General features: G+C 34.8%; 1 protein-coding gene across 2 annotated transcripts; it reads right to left on the bottom strand.

The window, feature by feature from the left end:
* Nucleotides 1–9,175: 9,175 nt before the first annotated feature.
* On the bottom strand, nt 9,176–13,444 carry LOC137715816 (putative beta-1,3-galactosyltransferase 13). Of its 2 annotated transcripts, XR_015960490.1 has the most exons (8): nt 12,850–13,386; nt 12,300–12,452; nt 12,128–12,210; nt 11,919–12,018; nt 11,552–11,665; nt 10,024–10,166; nt 9,410–9,552; nt 9,176–9,322 (listed from the first exon to the last, which is right to left on the bottom strand). XR_015960490.1 is itself a non-coding variant. In XM_068455164.2 (7 exons), exons 1-7 carry the CDS (start codon nt 13,227–13,229, stop codon nt 9,467–9,469), a joined length of 1,059 nt encoding a protein of 352 aa, XP_068311265.2. In that variant the 5' UTR covers nt 13,230–13,444; the 3' UTR covers nt 9,176–9,466. The 2 variants fall into 2 exon arrangements, 1 of the variants encoding a protein (XP_068311265.2); XM_068455164.2 differs by having other exon boundaries at nt 9,176–9,552; nt 12,850–13,444.
* Between the last annotated feature and the right edge of the window lie 2,729 nt (nt 13,445–16,173).

The raw sequence follows: 16,173 nt of genomic DNA on the forward strand, positions 1-16,173 counted from the left end.
TTTTCCCCGTCAAATATAACATAACATGTTCTTGTGACAATCACAAGAGGAGAAAAGGACAACGGCACCATATGATTGGGAACATAAAACCCACAAATGGAAAGGTGTTCTTGTATGATGTAATGGTCATCAATTTGGAAGGAGGAAAACTAAGTGGAATTTATCATGCTAGCTCATTAAAAAAATTAAAATGTATCATCAATATGTAAGTAATTATTATGAGGTTGAACTGCATCACTTAACGGTTAGTTGATTCCGTTATAGTTTGAGAGTGAAACCAATTCAACTAAGACCACACCCACCCATAGGTCGACTTAGTAATCTATCTTAGCATGATGTACATTGATTTGGCTAATAGAACATTGTTTAGTTCTGTACATGTGACGAGTAAATTGTACTTAATCATAAGTTACAGTGTGACACATATGCCTAAATAACTTGCTAAAAATACAACAAACCCGAGAATTAATACAGATGTTTAAAACTGTGTTTATAAGTAAAGAAGAAACTCTTCCCAACCAATGTACCTTCGTATAAACATATGATTAATCATTAAATTTGTTACCCACATGAGAACAAATTTGTTCCTACATACCATTCCAGAAATGCAAAGCTTTGGATTATTCTAAACCCAAAAGTAAACCACCTCTCCAAAAGTAAACGCCCTCTTAATAATCTACTAAACAGGTTGCCCACAGGTTATGACTTTTTTACATTCCGTGAGAAATTTGTGTATGTATTATTATAATATGAGTTATGCTATTTACACAATTCTTTTTGCTTTTTACATTCTTTTTAATTTTTTATCATTGATTTGAACGAATTGAAAAAGATCAAAGTACATAATTTAACAAAAAGTATATGTAAAGTAAAAATTAGTGTATAAATAACACTCCTTGTTAATATATGTTTACATGTTGTATATTTGTGTTCCAACTTCTCAGAATCTGACCAGCCATGTGAGAACCGTGCAAACTCGGAATGTCTTGGACTTCGCAGCCTCTGTGCGTTTTAGTGTACCGGTTTTAAGGATTAAATTACAGACCCTACAATCATGGGGGGTCAGAACTAGCCATGTTCATCACATGAGAGAAAGAGTAACTTGGTTTTAAATGTTAAATAACTCAGATCTTAAGCTTAAGGATCAAATGATCCAGGCTGTTGAAATTTGATCCAATGATTACAAACAGGAAGCCTTCCTAAAAGTTAAAATAATTGTAATCGTTGGATTAAATTTCAACGATCCGAATCATTTGATCCTTAGGCTCATGATCATTAGATCCGGAAAGGATATGAGTTCAAAGTTAAACAAGGCCAAGAGGGGAAAAGGGGTGGTAAAATTTCCTCGATCCTGGTTATTAATTGACCTTTTTACTTACTTTTTATCCAATCCTTTGATGGAGAGAAAGACTTACGTGGAATGCGTTTGCCGCAGTCTGCATATCAGTTAAATAGTATAAGGAGATGATTTTTATACACGATTTTTAACTTCTCATATATTTTTTTTTGTCATAAAAGAAGTTAAAAATGTGTGTGTTTATCATTTCCCATTACATATTGCTATGTATGATTTTTTCTTCACACGACATTAATGCATTAATAACAAGGAATGCTATGTGTTAATGAACTAGATTCATGTATGTTGCTCTCTTGCTAAGGTATGCTCTGGCCAGTCATATTTGTTTTTCTTTCACTAGATTTTGTAATCCTTCCTTTTAGGTTATAAATTTTATTTTTTTGTTCTAATTGTCACTCTGCAACGTCCAGCCCTAGAAAGTGTTTAAATTTGTGTAAAAAAAATGTAACAAAAAACTATGGGACTGGATTGGATTCCACTGGATTCGACTGTACTAAATTTAGAGGAGGAACTGAGTCCCGAATGGTATTATGGAAGCTGGCAGTAGAGCAGATTGCAGAGCCTAAAAGGATATCAGTTATTCAGACATATGCAGAAGAACCCTAAAGAAAATATGGGGTGATATGTAGTAGGATGGTGAGGTCCATCGCGTACTTTGTCATGGAGCTGCATGGGCACGTGACAGCCACATGATAGTTGAAGTTTTTTGGGGGAAGTTGGATTTTGGAGATGTGGACTTCTCCTTTTTTCAGAAAGCTAGAAGAAGCCATATTTTCATTATTCCATATCTCATTATCTCTTATCTGCATTTCTGTTTCAGCCTCTCCGCCTCTTATCTATGTTTCTTGAAATTAGGCTTTCTCAGTTCTCAAGCTCGAACAATGTCACGAGGTTTTCTAGTATACTCCGAATACTCTATATTCTGAAATTCTTAATCGTTAGAACCTTGTTTAACAACACATTGATCAAAATTTAATTATTAAAAATAAAAAACTACGAGATATTTCAGTGTGATGTAAAGTTTTCGCAATGTCACCCATACCGAATAATGTGCGCTGGTACAAAACTGATTAATTATTAAAACTCTATTATTTTTAGTTTTTTCTTAATTGAAACCAGTGCAGGCTATGCAGCAATGCTGCTTAATGTAACCATCAAGAACTTGAATTATGTATTTGATCAGATCAGTACTACTTTCCTCTTTTCAGTACAATCCAATTCACTTGACAATATCAAGGAGGAATCCTATGTAATGGAATTATGGTTTGTATTTGTTGGAATTATGAAATGGGCTGGCAATTTAAATTGCATGTAAGCCATACATAAAGAGAAATATTAAGGAGACAATCTAAAAGTGGAAGTTTAAATGAATTCTCTGTTACCTTACAGTTTAATGTCAATTTTTGGATTAACGTTATAAGTCATTGTGCCAAAAATATGAAGTGGCAGATAATCAATAAAGAGTTCAATCTTTAAGAGAATCTCCTTAGCATTTATCCTATCTAAATATGAGCCATATAAATTTGTTAGTCAAACAATGGATTGGCACATTTATTTGAGGATGTATGGTCTACTGTCTGTCCTATTGTCTGTTTAGCATTCTTCCTTTTCTTTTTCAATTTAAAGTTTGGAAGCAATTATTTTTGCTTAGAGTAACTTAATAGAATGAATGCCGCTGCCCAGAGGAGCATAGTTGTTCCGATCAAGTAATACATTAATTCTCGACTTGAAGATGTGCTGAGGTTTCGGCATTCTGTTTGGAAAAGGGAACTCCAAACCATGACTTTTCCGGAGGTAATTTTACGAATGTATTTTTCACTAAAAACACAAAGTTTGACAAAATATAAACTTAATTAATGATTCATATTCACATTATAATGTCTTAGGCCTCATTCGTATGAGAATTTAATTGGAATGGATACCCATAAATCCAAGCTATTCTGAGGGTAGAGGAGAATTATTTTTTATTTGAAGGTAGAGGGTTGAACATAAAGAAAACTTCTTCCGTTTAATCTTTCCATTTTGGGGAGGATCCTCGTTTTCACCTTATGCACTCTTCTATACCAATTGAGGCCTTTGGGCTGAAATATTGAAATGGACAACTCATAATATTGAAGGTGCGGTGAAGTAAAAAAAGAAGATACAATGAAGATTTTTCATTACGAGAGGATTAGAAGCGATAAGTTATAAGGATGCACAAATTTATGCATCAGAAATGATAAGTTTCATTCACAAGTAATCCATCTTTTTCCTTAAACTTGTACACAATTTCGTCATTCAACATAATTTAAATATATTAAGTTATCCATACGATCCTAGATACTGGACGAGCCTAAGTAATTTGAAATTGTTTCACGAACTATTTCAGTATTTCCATGAGCAATTAATTTCTGTCAAAATTTGCAGCAATAATAGATAGTATAGTACTCGAGGCCACTTGGTTTTACCAAGAAGACAAATTTAAAGCCATTGATGAAGGGTGCAGGGAAACTTAGAATTATAAGCTTTCTTTCGATCGCGTGATCCTCCTCCCTCAGACGTAAACAGTGCGGTTTTGATGAATTAACTAAGGAAGACACAATAATCGTTAGTGTCAGTCTGTCAGACCTATTCGAAGGACAGAGAGGGATTGCTTCGTTTCACAACAAGGTTTGAAACATCTCTCCCCCTCAAAGCTTTCACGTCCCCCTACATATTTCACTTAACCAGCAAACTGCTTCCAATACTTTGGACCCACGTTTTGAGTTTGCTCCATTTCTTCAACCATTCACCAATGTCATGTTTCACATTCCGCGATTCATAGTTCGAATTCCCTTCTCGTCTTTGTTGATTATAGAAACTATTGCGCTATGTTGATTGTTCTTTTTGAACTTGGATTCGTTCGCTTTTTCTGACTATGTTATCCGTTTTTAACTTTGATCAGTTAGTATTCGATGTAGTATGGTTAGTACTGAATGTGTTGTATAAAAAAAAAGATATCAAATCCAACTTTCAATCACAAACAAAAAATGCTTTTGTAACTGTCATGTTGTAACATCTTCGTAAATGCCATAACAGAGTTTCGCTATGCTGATTGTTCTTCTCGAACTTGAATTTGTTCCTTGTTTTAATAATATATCCGTTTAAAACTTTGATCAGTTAGTGGCAAATGTAGTTAATGTTGAATGTGTTGTATATCTACTTTTCATATATAAAGTTATAATATATAGCTTTCAGTTACAACGAGATTACAAGATAATGTAACTTGTACAAATAATTTCATACAAAAACTAAAAACAAGCTGGCACATGATCATGATGGATTTGATAATTGATCCTGGACTTCCATTGGACTCAGCGAATGGTAGCTAGATGTCTTTGGATAGTCCTTTTTCCTTTTGTTTGCTCAATGGGATTGGATAATGTTTAAGCTAGCTAGGTCCGATTGGATTGGATTAGATAGTGATGTGTTTGGAGGGTACATTAAAACTGTCTGAATAATTAGCAAAAGGACCAGTAAACCACATGCGTTGTAAACTTATACAGTGTTGGTCTCTCTCACCTTGGATTCCTTCTCCTTCCTATTCCTAATGTGTTGGGGAAAAGGGCTGATGAATTTCCTCATGGCTTAGTTGTTAATTTGTCCTCGACCTCATTGTCCAGTCATTGTTTTCAGTCCTCATGGCTTAGTTGTTATTTCTATATATATACCGAATAGATTCTTTTAAAAGTGAGATTCTTTTTTAATTCTCTATTACATTACGTTTTTAGCAAAATATTTACAATAATGACACTGAAATTGACGTTAAACTGTGAAATGACACAGAGTCCATGAAAAATCTCACTTTAACAAAGTCTGCTTAGCATTTCTCTAAATATATATTCAATTTTTTTACTTTCTCTTCGTTCAATTGAATGTCTTGTTTCTTGAATCTTGTGTAGGTTATATTTTTATCTTTATGAATTGGTGATATATATAGCAATGATATGTAGCTCCAAGAACAAATGTTGGCAGTTTTGACTTTTGACTCCTTTATTTTTTTTCTTTTTGTCAAATTCAAGGAGTCAGTCAAAGAAAAGATTTGTTAATCATCAACTATATACTGTTATGAATTCTTATTAGGAACTTTAATGAAAAATTTTCGGCATTGTTTATTTTAACGAAAAATCATATTTTTACATTAAAAAGTTAATCCTAGTACTATTCACTTTACCTTTTATTTTGTCATTATCGTTAAAACTCAAAGTTTTCAAACCTTTTTTATTAGTTTTCCTTTATTATTATTATTATGTAACTAGTCATTTAATGAGAGAAAATAAACACATAGTTTGTTGTACCTAAAATTAAAACTGAGAAATTTGTCCATTTTAAGACATAATGAATTACTCATTAAGTAAAATTTCATTTCCAATCCCCACAAATTATAAGAGTTAAGTATTTTTTTTCTTTTCTTATTTCATGTCTAACCCTTCTAGTCCATTCAAATTCACTCAATATTACCAATCATTCACTTTTATTTTCAATATTCTTTGAATTTTATGTGTTTTTTTTAATGTAAACAATCACATGGCTGTAAACAAATAGAGAGAAAAGAAACATAACACTTTGCAATCAGAGACACCAAATAATATTTCCAATCGAGAAATGCTATTGAGAATCTTTCAAAGCGGAACTTTCTATGTATTATTTGTCACATCATATTTTAATGTTAATTTCTAGACTAATATTATAATATATTATGCCAAAAACATAAGTAGTAGAGAGTATGAAGAATCTCAATATTGAAAGAGTCTCTATAACATTTCTCTTTCCAATAAAATAAGAAATATAAAATAATAAGTACACAGCTTTAATAGTAAATTAAATGTCGGATTTCTTTCATCAAAATTCACCAATCAATTAATCAGGACTAATGAAATTTGATCCAACGACTAAAATTATTATAATTTTTAAAGAAATCTCTTATTTGTAATCGTTGGATTAAATTTTAAAAATCTAAATTATTCGATCGGTGTGTTTTAGTGGAAGTGATCTGGAAATAATCTCTTCCCAAGTTGAACATTGAAGCAAAGCATGTCAGAAGGGAAGAGGTTTTGAAGCGTGCACGATGGCATGATGCGTTGCATTTGAGGGAAATGAGGAGGCTGACTGGCTGAGGGAAGGCACGTGATGCCCATTTTATTATAATATTAATATGGGAAATATTGGTGACTTTCTGAATTTTAAATTCTGACCCAACATCTTATATATTATAATTTACAAACCAGCTGACTAATAAAAGGTCAAATCTAAATCTTGTTCACATTACACACTTACACACACACACACACACACACACACACACACACACACACAAAGGCTTTGACGAAAGGTATTCCATTTTGAAAAAAATGAATTAGTTACAGAGCTCACAATATATCGAATTTTAAATATTTAAATTGTTTATTTTTTAAGTTGTACTTTACAGATTATTTTTGTAAAATATTTTTTATGGTAAAAATTTTAAAAAAATCTAATTGAGGACGCTATGTTCTAAAAAATATTTAAATTTCATCGTGACAAATAATTGAGGAAACGGGTTCGAATTGAATGGAAATTTTGTAAGGACCTGCAATTGAGACTTACAAATAGACGATTCAGATCGTTAAAATTTGACGTGGAGTGAATCGAATAACTAATCCCTAATATATTTTTTTTCAAAAAATGAAGATGTCAGCCTTTAAGGGGCTTGTATATATGTTATATACAATGAGATGTTTAGAGAGACATGAAGGGAATAACCATAATGGGATTGAAATTATGGATTAATTAGTGCTGGACTAAGCTCACCAAATACTTAACCAGAACCCACTAAATGTTGTTCTTCGGCTCAGATTAGTAGCTCATATAAATAATCAAACGGTGGAATGCTCTCACACTGCACCTCTTTGTTTTATTTTATTTTTTTCCTAAAGTCTAAAGTGTGACTGAAGTCAGAAATGAGTTGTTTTTTTTTTCATTTCTATTTTTCTGATACAAGCGATCATCTCGGGTGCAACAGATAAATGCTATTAATCATGTGAGTTGTAAACCTTTTAAATTAGAAATGACTCATAACTTTTGGCACTAATTGTCTAAAATGGACTTTTTTTCTTTATACAAGCAATATTGCAAAATGACAGAGTTAAATACAAAACGTCGAGTGCATGAGTAAATATTATTAATCACGTGAACTACAAGGCGTTATATCATAAATGGATCTTAAAACAAGCATTCTAGCACTAGTTGTGAACAAGAGGCGCTCTTCATGCTGATTTAAGGCAGTTGGGCCTGGCTTGGACTTGTAGCCCAACCGAAGTGCATGCCCATGGCCCATGTATTACTATATCAAGCCCTATCAAGAACTAAAATGTGCTGAATAACATCTTTTCAAATTTTCACCGGGGCCAATCAGAATAAGTGTGCTCAAATCATGAGTTATTAGATTTTCGGAAAAAGATTTTCGCACTCATTTTTCCATTACTTGAACTTCCTTTTTAATCGGATTGAATAAATCAAAAGAGAATTAAAGAGTAGATATAAAAGGAGATGTGTATAAAGTAAAAACGAGACTCCGAAAATCATTTCTACATTCTTAACCTAGTACATGTTGTCTTCATCAAGAAATCTCATAGACATGATCAATGTCATAAACTTATCCATTACTCAAGTTTTATATTCAATATTTCAACTTGGATTTCAAGCTCAATTATCGAATGTAATTATTGGTTTAGTCATTAATTCCACTGGATTTTTGCAACTCCTAATAATAAACTCATCAAATTTAATTTTTGGGTTTATGTATTGTAGGGAACAAACTTGAGTAATCTAGTTTTAAAATGCTAACTCAAGTTGAACAAGTGGGGTCATGTTTAGGGTTGGACGGTGAGAGTGGAGACCACCAACACCAACACAACATATTACATGTATAAAGCTTATGCATTTGACATATTTGACAAACACAAACAGACTCGTTTAGAAGTGCTTTTAAAATGACAGAAAACGCTCTTAGAGAAAATACTTTTGGATTTGGTTTAGAAGTTAGAACTCTAAAGTAATAGCATAAGCAAACGAAATCAATCCATTGAGTGATCAGTCTGGTCTGGTCTGATCCGGTCTGGTAAGTTCCCTTCCTAAGAAATTCAATTGCTTGGACAAACTGAGAACAGAGCTTTAGCATGAGAGGATCAAGGGTAGGAGCTAGAGAACATTAAGTTTGGCAAATGAAAGCGTTTACATTGTCCTTGATGGTGAATGAGGGTTCAAAGAGATCTTGATGGTGAACGAGTTTTGCCTATGACGATGGAAGGGCAAGAGCTTGAGGTTTATAGCTTACAACGACTTGAATTTTATCCAGGTGAAAACTTGAGGGTATGACATGATCTAAGATTTCAAATAGAAGCGAAAACTTGGAAGAATATTTGTATCTGGATGAAGGTTCCTATGAGGTTTCAAAGAGAAAAATACAGTCCAAGTTTCCAGCTTTTCATGTTTGCGTATATCCACGGAGATGCATTCAAAGGAAAGAAAAATGGGGCTGTTTTCGGATTTGAGGTAATCCTATCGATAGACATTGCAGAGAGCAGTAGGGATGGAATGACACATGCTGAAAAAGAACCCACTAAACACCCCAAGTTTTCAAGATATATCTCTTAATGTGTACCTTGTTAAAACTAGTACAGAAAGGATGAAGGAAAACAGGGTTTCTACTTCCAGTCACCTTCATTCTCGATCTACGTTTAAATATTAAAAAAAGGAAGAAAATTTTTCATCCGAACTTAAGTGCAATGCTCAATGATGTTTAAAGATCTGAAGTCAAAATTCTAAAGAACGATATAAGATTAGAAAAGCTGACAAATGATTACAACCCTGATTACTATCTGTCGTCCTAAATCCTGTAACTATGACCCGGTACGGGCCATACCCTTTTCCTACACCCCTCTTCTCATCATATCCCTCTCTGGGACCCTTCAAAAAATGTGTATATTTCTGTGATCTTACTACACAGGGAAAACAAAAGAATGATATCGTCAGGTAACGGAAGGATGCGCATACCCAAAAATAACTCCTCAGTTGATCCACTTCAAGAGCAAACAACGCAATGCAAGGCTACTAATCATCAGATTCCACCGTCGGAGTTTTTGAGCAGCTGTCCATCTGGTGGAGTTCTAGCAATTTGGTTTCTGGATTGCAGAGCCCTGCATTAACAATAGCACTATAAAACCATGTACGCTTACTTATATATTAACGTGAAATGTCCAATCCAGTTATACCTTTTTCAAGAAATTGCTCAACACTTACTTTCAGTTTTCATTTTCCCATTCCAAGATATAAACCTTTGTGGTTTATTTAAAACCACCCCTAGTTTTTCTATAAGAGTTTTCCTTTTCAAGACAGAATATTATTCCCTATGGTTAGTTACTTTCATTCATTCCCAAGTTAAATCATGTGGCTCTGAAGGCCGATAAAAGATCTGGGACAACGGGATATGAAATACAATACTTCTTGAAGTCCAAAACCTATTCGGTTGTATTAAAATGGGTCTCTGCATAAGATGAAATTTTTTATGTCTTTGAACACCGATCTCGAATGCAATTTTAGAATATGGTGTTTGATTACCGGAGATTACTACAGTCTCTAAAATTTATTAAAGGAGAAGAAACACCAACCAGAGCACTTCGGAATATCCCACACAGCGATTGATGATGGTGTACACTCCTGTGAGCACAATGCTTTATTGTTCTCATGGTTAACATTCATTGCAAGCATCCACGCACCAATTGTGACATCCTCATTGCTAAACATTCGAAAACTGTAATTACACAGAAGATGGTACAAAATGAGCTATGTTACAGGGTAGGAAATTGGCAGAGATGTAAGGATCTATTCAAATTGAATAATTTATTTTCTTGATATTTGAATTTAATGGGAAAAACACAAACCAAATAGCTTAACATGAGTTAACTTAAGACAATCATGTCTTAGGATAGGATAATGAGAAGGTTATAGAAATCCCAACTAGAATACTTTAACCGTGGGGGGCAAGGGTTACATCATTGGAGGTGGTATCAGAAGCATAAAACCACTTGATATTCAAGCTGCCTTTATGAGTCTCTCATTAGTAACAATTGGAGTTGGACTAGGTTTATTAAGCCATGGACAATGACCTAGAAATGCTTTATGAAGAATGCTAATGACAAGAGGTACCATGACCACATAAACTTCACCCCGTCTTTATTTTAGTCGAACTAAGCATTCGCTAAAGTACTTGTAGCCTTAATGGCCAGAATTTTCTCCCAGAGGCACAAAAAGCCAATAAAACTCAACACTGGCCACTTCTTCACATACATACATCCCGACAAACAAATACAGTCAAGGTTATAAGTCAAGATCCTACTGTCCTGCAAACCTATCAATCTCATAAACAATTAAACAACTAATAATGGAAACTGTTCAAACACCCAGGACTTAGCTCAAGTGATAAAAGAGTGGTCAGATCTAAGAGACACTCATTGTTCAGGAAAGTAAAAGAGTATGACACAACAGCAAGTCTATAGACATGTACCATATAATAGTGTCTCCTAAATATCGTAGAACAACTAAAACTGGCCATATGTGGCTGAATAACATTACCAACACCCACCAATTGGATCAAAGAGGAATCTTTCGGGTTTATTGGTTTTGTAATGAAAAGTATAGGGTTTTGTCACCTCTCCATTAGGTTTCAAGAACTCCTCTTAAGCCTAAAGATAAAACAATAGAAGAACTGAAAGCAGCCACCCCTTAACCTTCCCAGCACTATGTACATGGTTATAAGTTAAACTGCTTCCAACGGATAAAATTGACAACTTAAACAACTTATGGGAAGTTGGCATTAAAAAGGGACATGTTCAGCCAACCGGGACTTGTCTCAAGGGATAATGGAGTGGTCATGCCTAGGGCTTAATTGTTCCCGAGGGTAAAATAATCATACTGACACCAACTAACTAGATCAAAGAGAAAAGTAAAGATGAAACTTTTTCAATCATTCAAGATCTCTGATTAAGATCATGCCATCAGCTTCCCACCATATATATATGGTAAGAGACTAAGAGAGACCGAAAAACACATAATAACAAACAATAACTTTCCGGTGCATACATCTAAGGGCACATATGAACTAAATAAGCAAAGTTTGGTTGATGAGTTAAAACTTGCCTGTTGTTTCTAAGAGCAACCAAACTTGCAACAACATCAGCAGAAAGAGCATATATTGGACCATAGGCATGGAGAAAGTACTCGCTTCCAAGCAAATAGGAAAGTGGCTCATACCTGCAATACTTTCATCGATCAGATCATTTTACTGCTGGAAGAAAAGATAATTGAAAGTTCTGGTTATCTGTGAACCATTTTCACTTGGATGCAGGATAACTGGACACTTTACTTTCAGTTACACTTCCCCAAATGATTCCACAATAGTCTTAAATCAAGTAGTTGCAAAATATTTATAAAAAAATAATAATAATAAAGTTTAAGGATTACGCCAGAGAAAAGACAACCAAATCATGAAAGAAACAGAACTAACCACTTAAGCTTTGGGTCTGTGAAGACGGGGCCCTTTTTCATGCACCCAAGGTATGTCTGAGAGTGAGAACGCTCTTTTGCCAAGAGCAGTGAAAGGCGATCTGAAAATATCAATGCAAAGTGATTGCATTACTCCAAAAAATCTCAGAATGAAAATAACGTATTAGACACACTAAATATGATATGGATAATCTTTACAAATCTACTCACCTGGCCTTAAGTATATGTCGTCATCAGCTTTAACATAGAAGTCAGCATCATAAAGTGCATAGGCAGCTTTGAAGAAAGCCAACCTGCAATAGAAACAAACGACATTTTCATTTTGACACTTCAGTAATAAACTAGAGGCATGAAAGATGACTATAAGTAATCCAGAACTAACGTTTTGTAGGGGAGCTTACTGTACTCCTCTTCAATATCCAATAGCAGGAAATCATCAAATTTAGCCACCTCTTTGGCGAGTTCCGCCATCTCTGCTTTATCCTTGGTTTTACCAATCACAAACCTGAAAGCCAAACCAGTGGCTTCTTCCAAGCTGCAACCCCACTTTTCCAATCAATACCAAACAACACAATCACAATTACCAAGCTTTCGAATTTTTCAAGCCACTCTAGCATATAACATCGTCTAAATCAAAGTTCAAAATCAATAATCATTTTCCTAGGACCACAATTTGCAACAAACAATATATGCTGTTAAAATCGGGAAATTGACCAAAATGATCGTTTGGAAATCTCAATTATTGAACTCATCAAATCAAATCTTGTCCACATATATTGATCAAATATTAACGACATTAGATACTGAAAAGTGATCATTTCAGCAATTGAGATTTGTAAATTGATCATTTCAGCCATTTTCACATTAGAATGATGTGAATTAGGATTCAAATTGCTGATATGAATGAAAACATATTTAAATAAAATTGATACCGTTGAAGGCCCAGTGCATCGGACGGCATCCAAGTCTTCCTCAAGGACTGTCTGCGACCCGTGGATCGGAACCCGGTTTGAATCCCCACAAAGCCCATCACTTTGTGCCTCTTGTTATCATCATTTCCATCTCCAACCCCCAAAACGAGACCGTTTTGAGTGCTGCTGCTGGTACCGCCGCCGCCACTTGTTTCCCAAACCACCTTCACCGATCTGGCGCTGCCGATCAGGCAGTTGTACTGGCTCGGGTGGAGAACCGAGACGATTCCGACGATGAAACCGGAGAGTCCGATTACGAGGGAAAAGGCGACGATCAGGACGGTTGGTCTGAGAGCGGAGGGAGGTTGGCGCGCGTGGAAGAACTTAGGGGATGAAGGCATCGTTTTGGAGCTTCAGAGAGGGAGGGAGAAACCCTAGAAAATCTAGGGTTCTTGGGAGTGATCTGTAAGAGAAGGAATCCTCAATCGTTACCGTTACTGGTCTGAAGTCCGGACTCCGGAGCTTGGTGATTTCCGTTTTTGAATCTTTTCATAACTTGATTTTATTCTTGCGTTTTGGAAAATTAATAACTACATTTCCAATTTGGTTTAGATACAAACCTTTTTTTTTTTTTTTTCATAATTTTTTGGTGAGGTAGATCTTTTTTTTTTTTTTTGGTCAATTTAGTGAATTACTTTTTTTTTTTGGGTCAATTTAGTGGGTGAAGTTAGTTAGGTACATACTTACGTCAGTTGACCTCTCGCTAATGAATATGTACCTTTTCTTTTTTTGTTAATCAAAGACGTCCCCTAAGATCGGGAGGTGATCATTGCCGGATTTTCTTTATGAGGATTTTAGGGATCATTCAATTATATTCGTTGATCGTACATCGTACGGTCAGTTTTTATCAGGTACTGTTTACATTCAATTTTAAATTAAAAAATTACAATGATTTCTAATCGTACAATGCATGATGAACGGATGTGGTTGAATGATCCTTACAAAGAGGATCAGACGAGGATCCTCATGGCTTAAGACCAACTTGGGTGGGTACATTCTTAGGTATATTTTTTTCTTAATTTTTCATTATTAAAATGTGATTAAATGGCCACTTAGTATTACGATCCAGTGATATTCCTCTTCACTTGTAAATGATAGGTCTTAGGTTCAATTCTCGTCAAAGGTGAATTTGAATTACATTATTGCTAGCCCATTGTAAGGTTAAGTCCATCCCCTCCCCTTCGTGTAAATAGTATCGTTTGTTAAAAAAAAAAAAAATGTGACATTAAATGAAATGTACCTTAAGACCAACTCTAATAGTTATGGTTAAAACCTAAATTTTTTGGTTCTAAACCAAGAAATGGTTTTCTACTCTAATGGTTTTGGCTTAAAATTTTAGCTCAAAATTATTAAGAAATGATTTTAGTCTAATATTTTTCGGTAACTTTTTCAAAAATAAAATTTATGTAAATTGTCCTAATGTATCTTTATGGACATTTCAACCTAAAAATATTTATATTCTGTAAAATAATGAAAAATCACCAAACCTACCTCATTTTTACACATATGCACCACATGAAAAAACGTGGAAAACCACACAGCCTGCCCCATTCTTAGACACAAATAAATAGGTGGGTAGAAAGAAAAAATTTGTTTGATGGAAGTGAAGTTTGTGTGGATGTTTGAACAAATGCATAGGTATTTATAGAGTACGGGTGAATTGTGATTTAAATAAAATTTTTAATTGTTTTAGCCTTGGATTTAATTTTGAGTTGTTAGAATTTTTTTTACCGTTAAATTTGCTCGTATTCTATCTCAAATGTCAGATTTAATGTATATATAGAGTTTATTTTTTTTTTATACATAAAAAAATTGAATATAGGCTGTTGATCCAACTACGTGTGTTGTCTGATAAAAAATTTGTAGTCGGTCTTTCCGCAAGTGGCCGACAACGTCAGCAACTAAGTCCTTGCTACTAACCTTAGCTCATTTTCTGGGCTAAATTTGGCCTAACAATAAGTTTTAATCCAACCTTTTTTGCCCAATGATTGGCTAAGCTTTGGGCGGGTATAAGTTTTATCCAACCATTGGAGTTGGTCTAAGTGAAAAATTGGCTAAATGAAATAATAAAAGTTAAAATGGGAAATTGGAAAAATTGTTCTCTTAATTTGTTTTCTATTTAAAAGGTTCTAAAAGGTTTTAGGCACTAGTTAAGCGGCAAACAAGGGCCTAGCGGTTAGGCGTAAATGCGGCACACAAAACGAGGTGGGGTTGACGCACACATCAACCATTGTTGCTTGCACAAAGCATTGGTGCCAGGGTGGAGCAATATAAGGTGCTACCAATATGGGGTAGTGACACACCCCGACCGAAATCAGGGCATGCTGGCCGTCACATGAGGGTGACGTAACCATGTGCACAGTGCGGAAGCTAAGAATAATAATAAAAGTATGAACAAATAAAAAATCAAACTACACCCAGAGTAGTTAACATACATGTGCAAGTGTAAGTGTGGAAAACAATATTCAGAGCACAGAAAACCTAGTGCAGTCCAGAGAAACAAATACTAACTAAACACACCCAGAAGGGGTCCTACACTGGTGATAATCTGTTAGATATGCCGTGAATTCCTCGTAAGCCACCAAAAGAGCAATCCAAACTAGAACCTGGAGGGGCGCAAAACAGAAAATGTGAGTGGGCAAAAACAAAGTTTTTCAAAATCATTTCATTAACAAAAGTTCTAACCCCTCGCCGTAAAACCTGTATAGTTTCCCAGCAAATAGAATATACGCATATATAGAAAACATGCATAGAAATATGCCATGTCGAATGCCTCCACATAAAATGTACGTAGCTCAGGTAATGTCAATCAATGAAATGTAATATGTCAGCTGAAGTCACCTAACGTGACCTATACGGCTGAATCTAGAGCTCAAATCCCCAACTCACTAACTATACCTGCACACGAATCGAAACCAACTAAAGTGGTCTGTATGACAGGACTGGGTGTAAATAAATATGCTCAAGTGCTACGATCACGTGAAGATTGGGCGAATAATCGCATGTCACCTATGAGTCGGAACCACCTAACTTGGATCCAAGATGAGCGTGTGGTGCGGGAGGTGAACATCACGTGAATGATTGTGCCCTAATCTGGGCGGGAGCACTAACACTGGGGGTGCAAGTTATGAGCTCTCTATGCATCTCACATAACTACTAAACATCATCATAAACCATAACTTACCTGACACTTACTTGTGCGTCTGCAGCACCAAACATACATATATGCAACTACTAATGCATAAATAAATAGGCAAACGCTATGCATGACATTTAAAACATATA

Source organism: Pyrus communis, chromosome 3 (assembly GCF_041283825.1).
Source record: "Pyrus communis isolate YQ-2024b chromosome 3, ASM4128382v1, whole genome shotgun sequence".
Lineage (NCBI taxonomy): Eukaryota > Viridiplantae > Streptophyta > Magnoliopsida > Rosales > Rosaceae > Pyrus > Pyrus communis.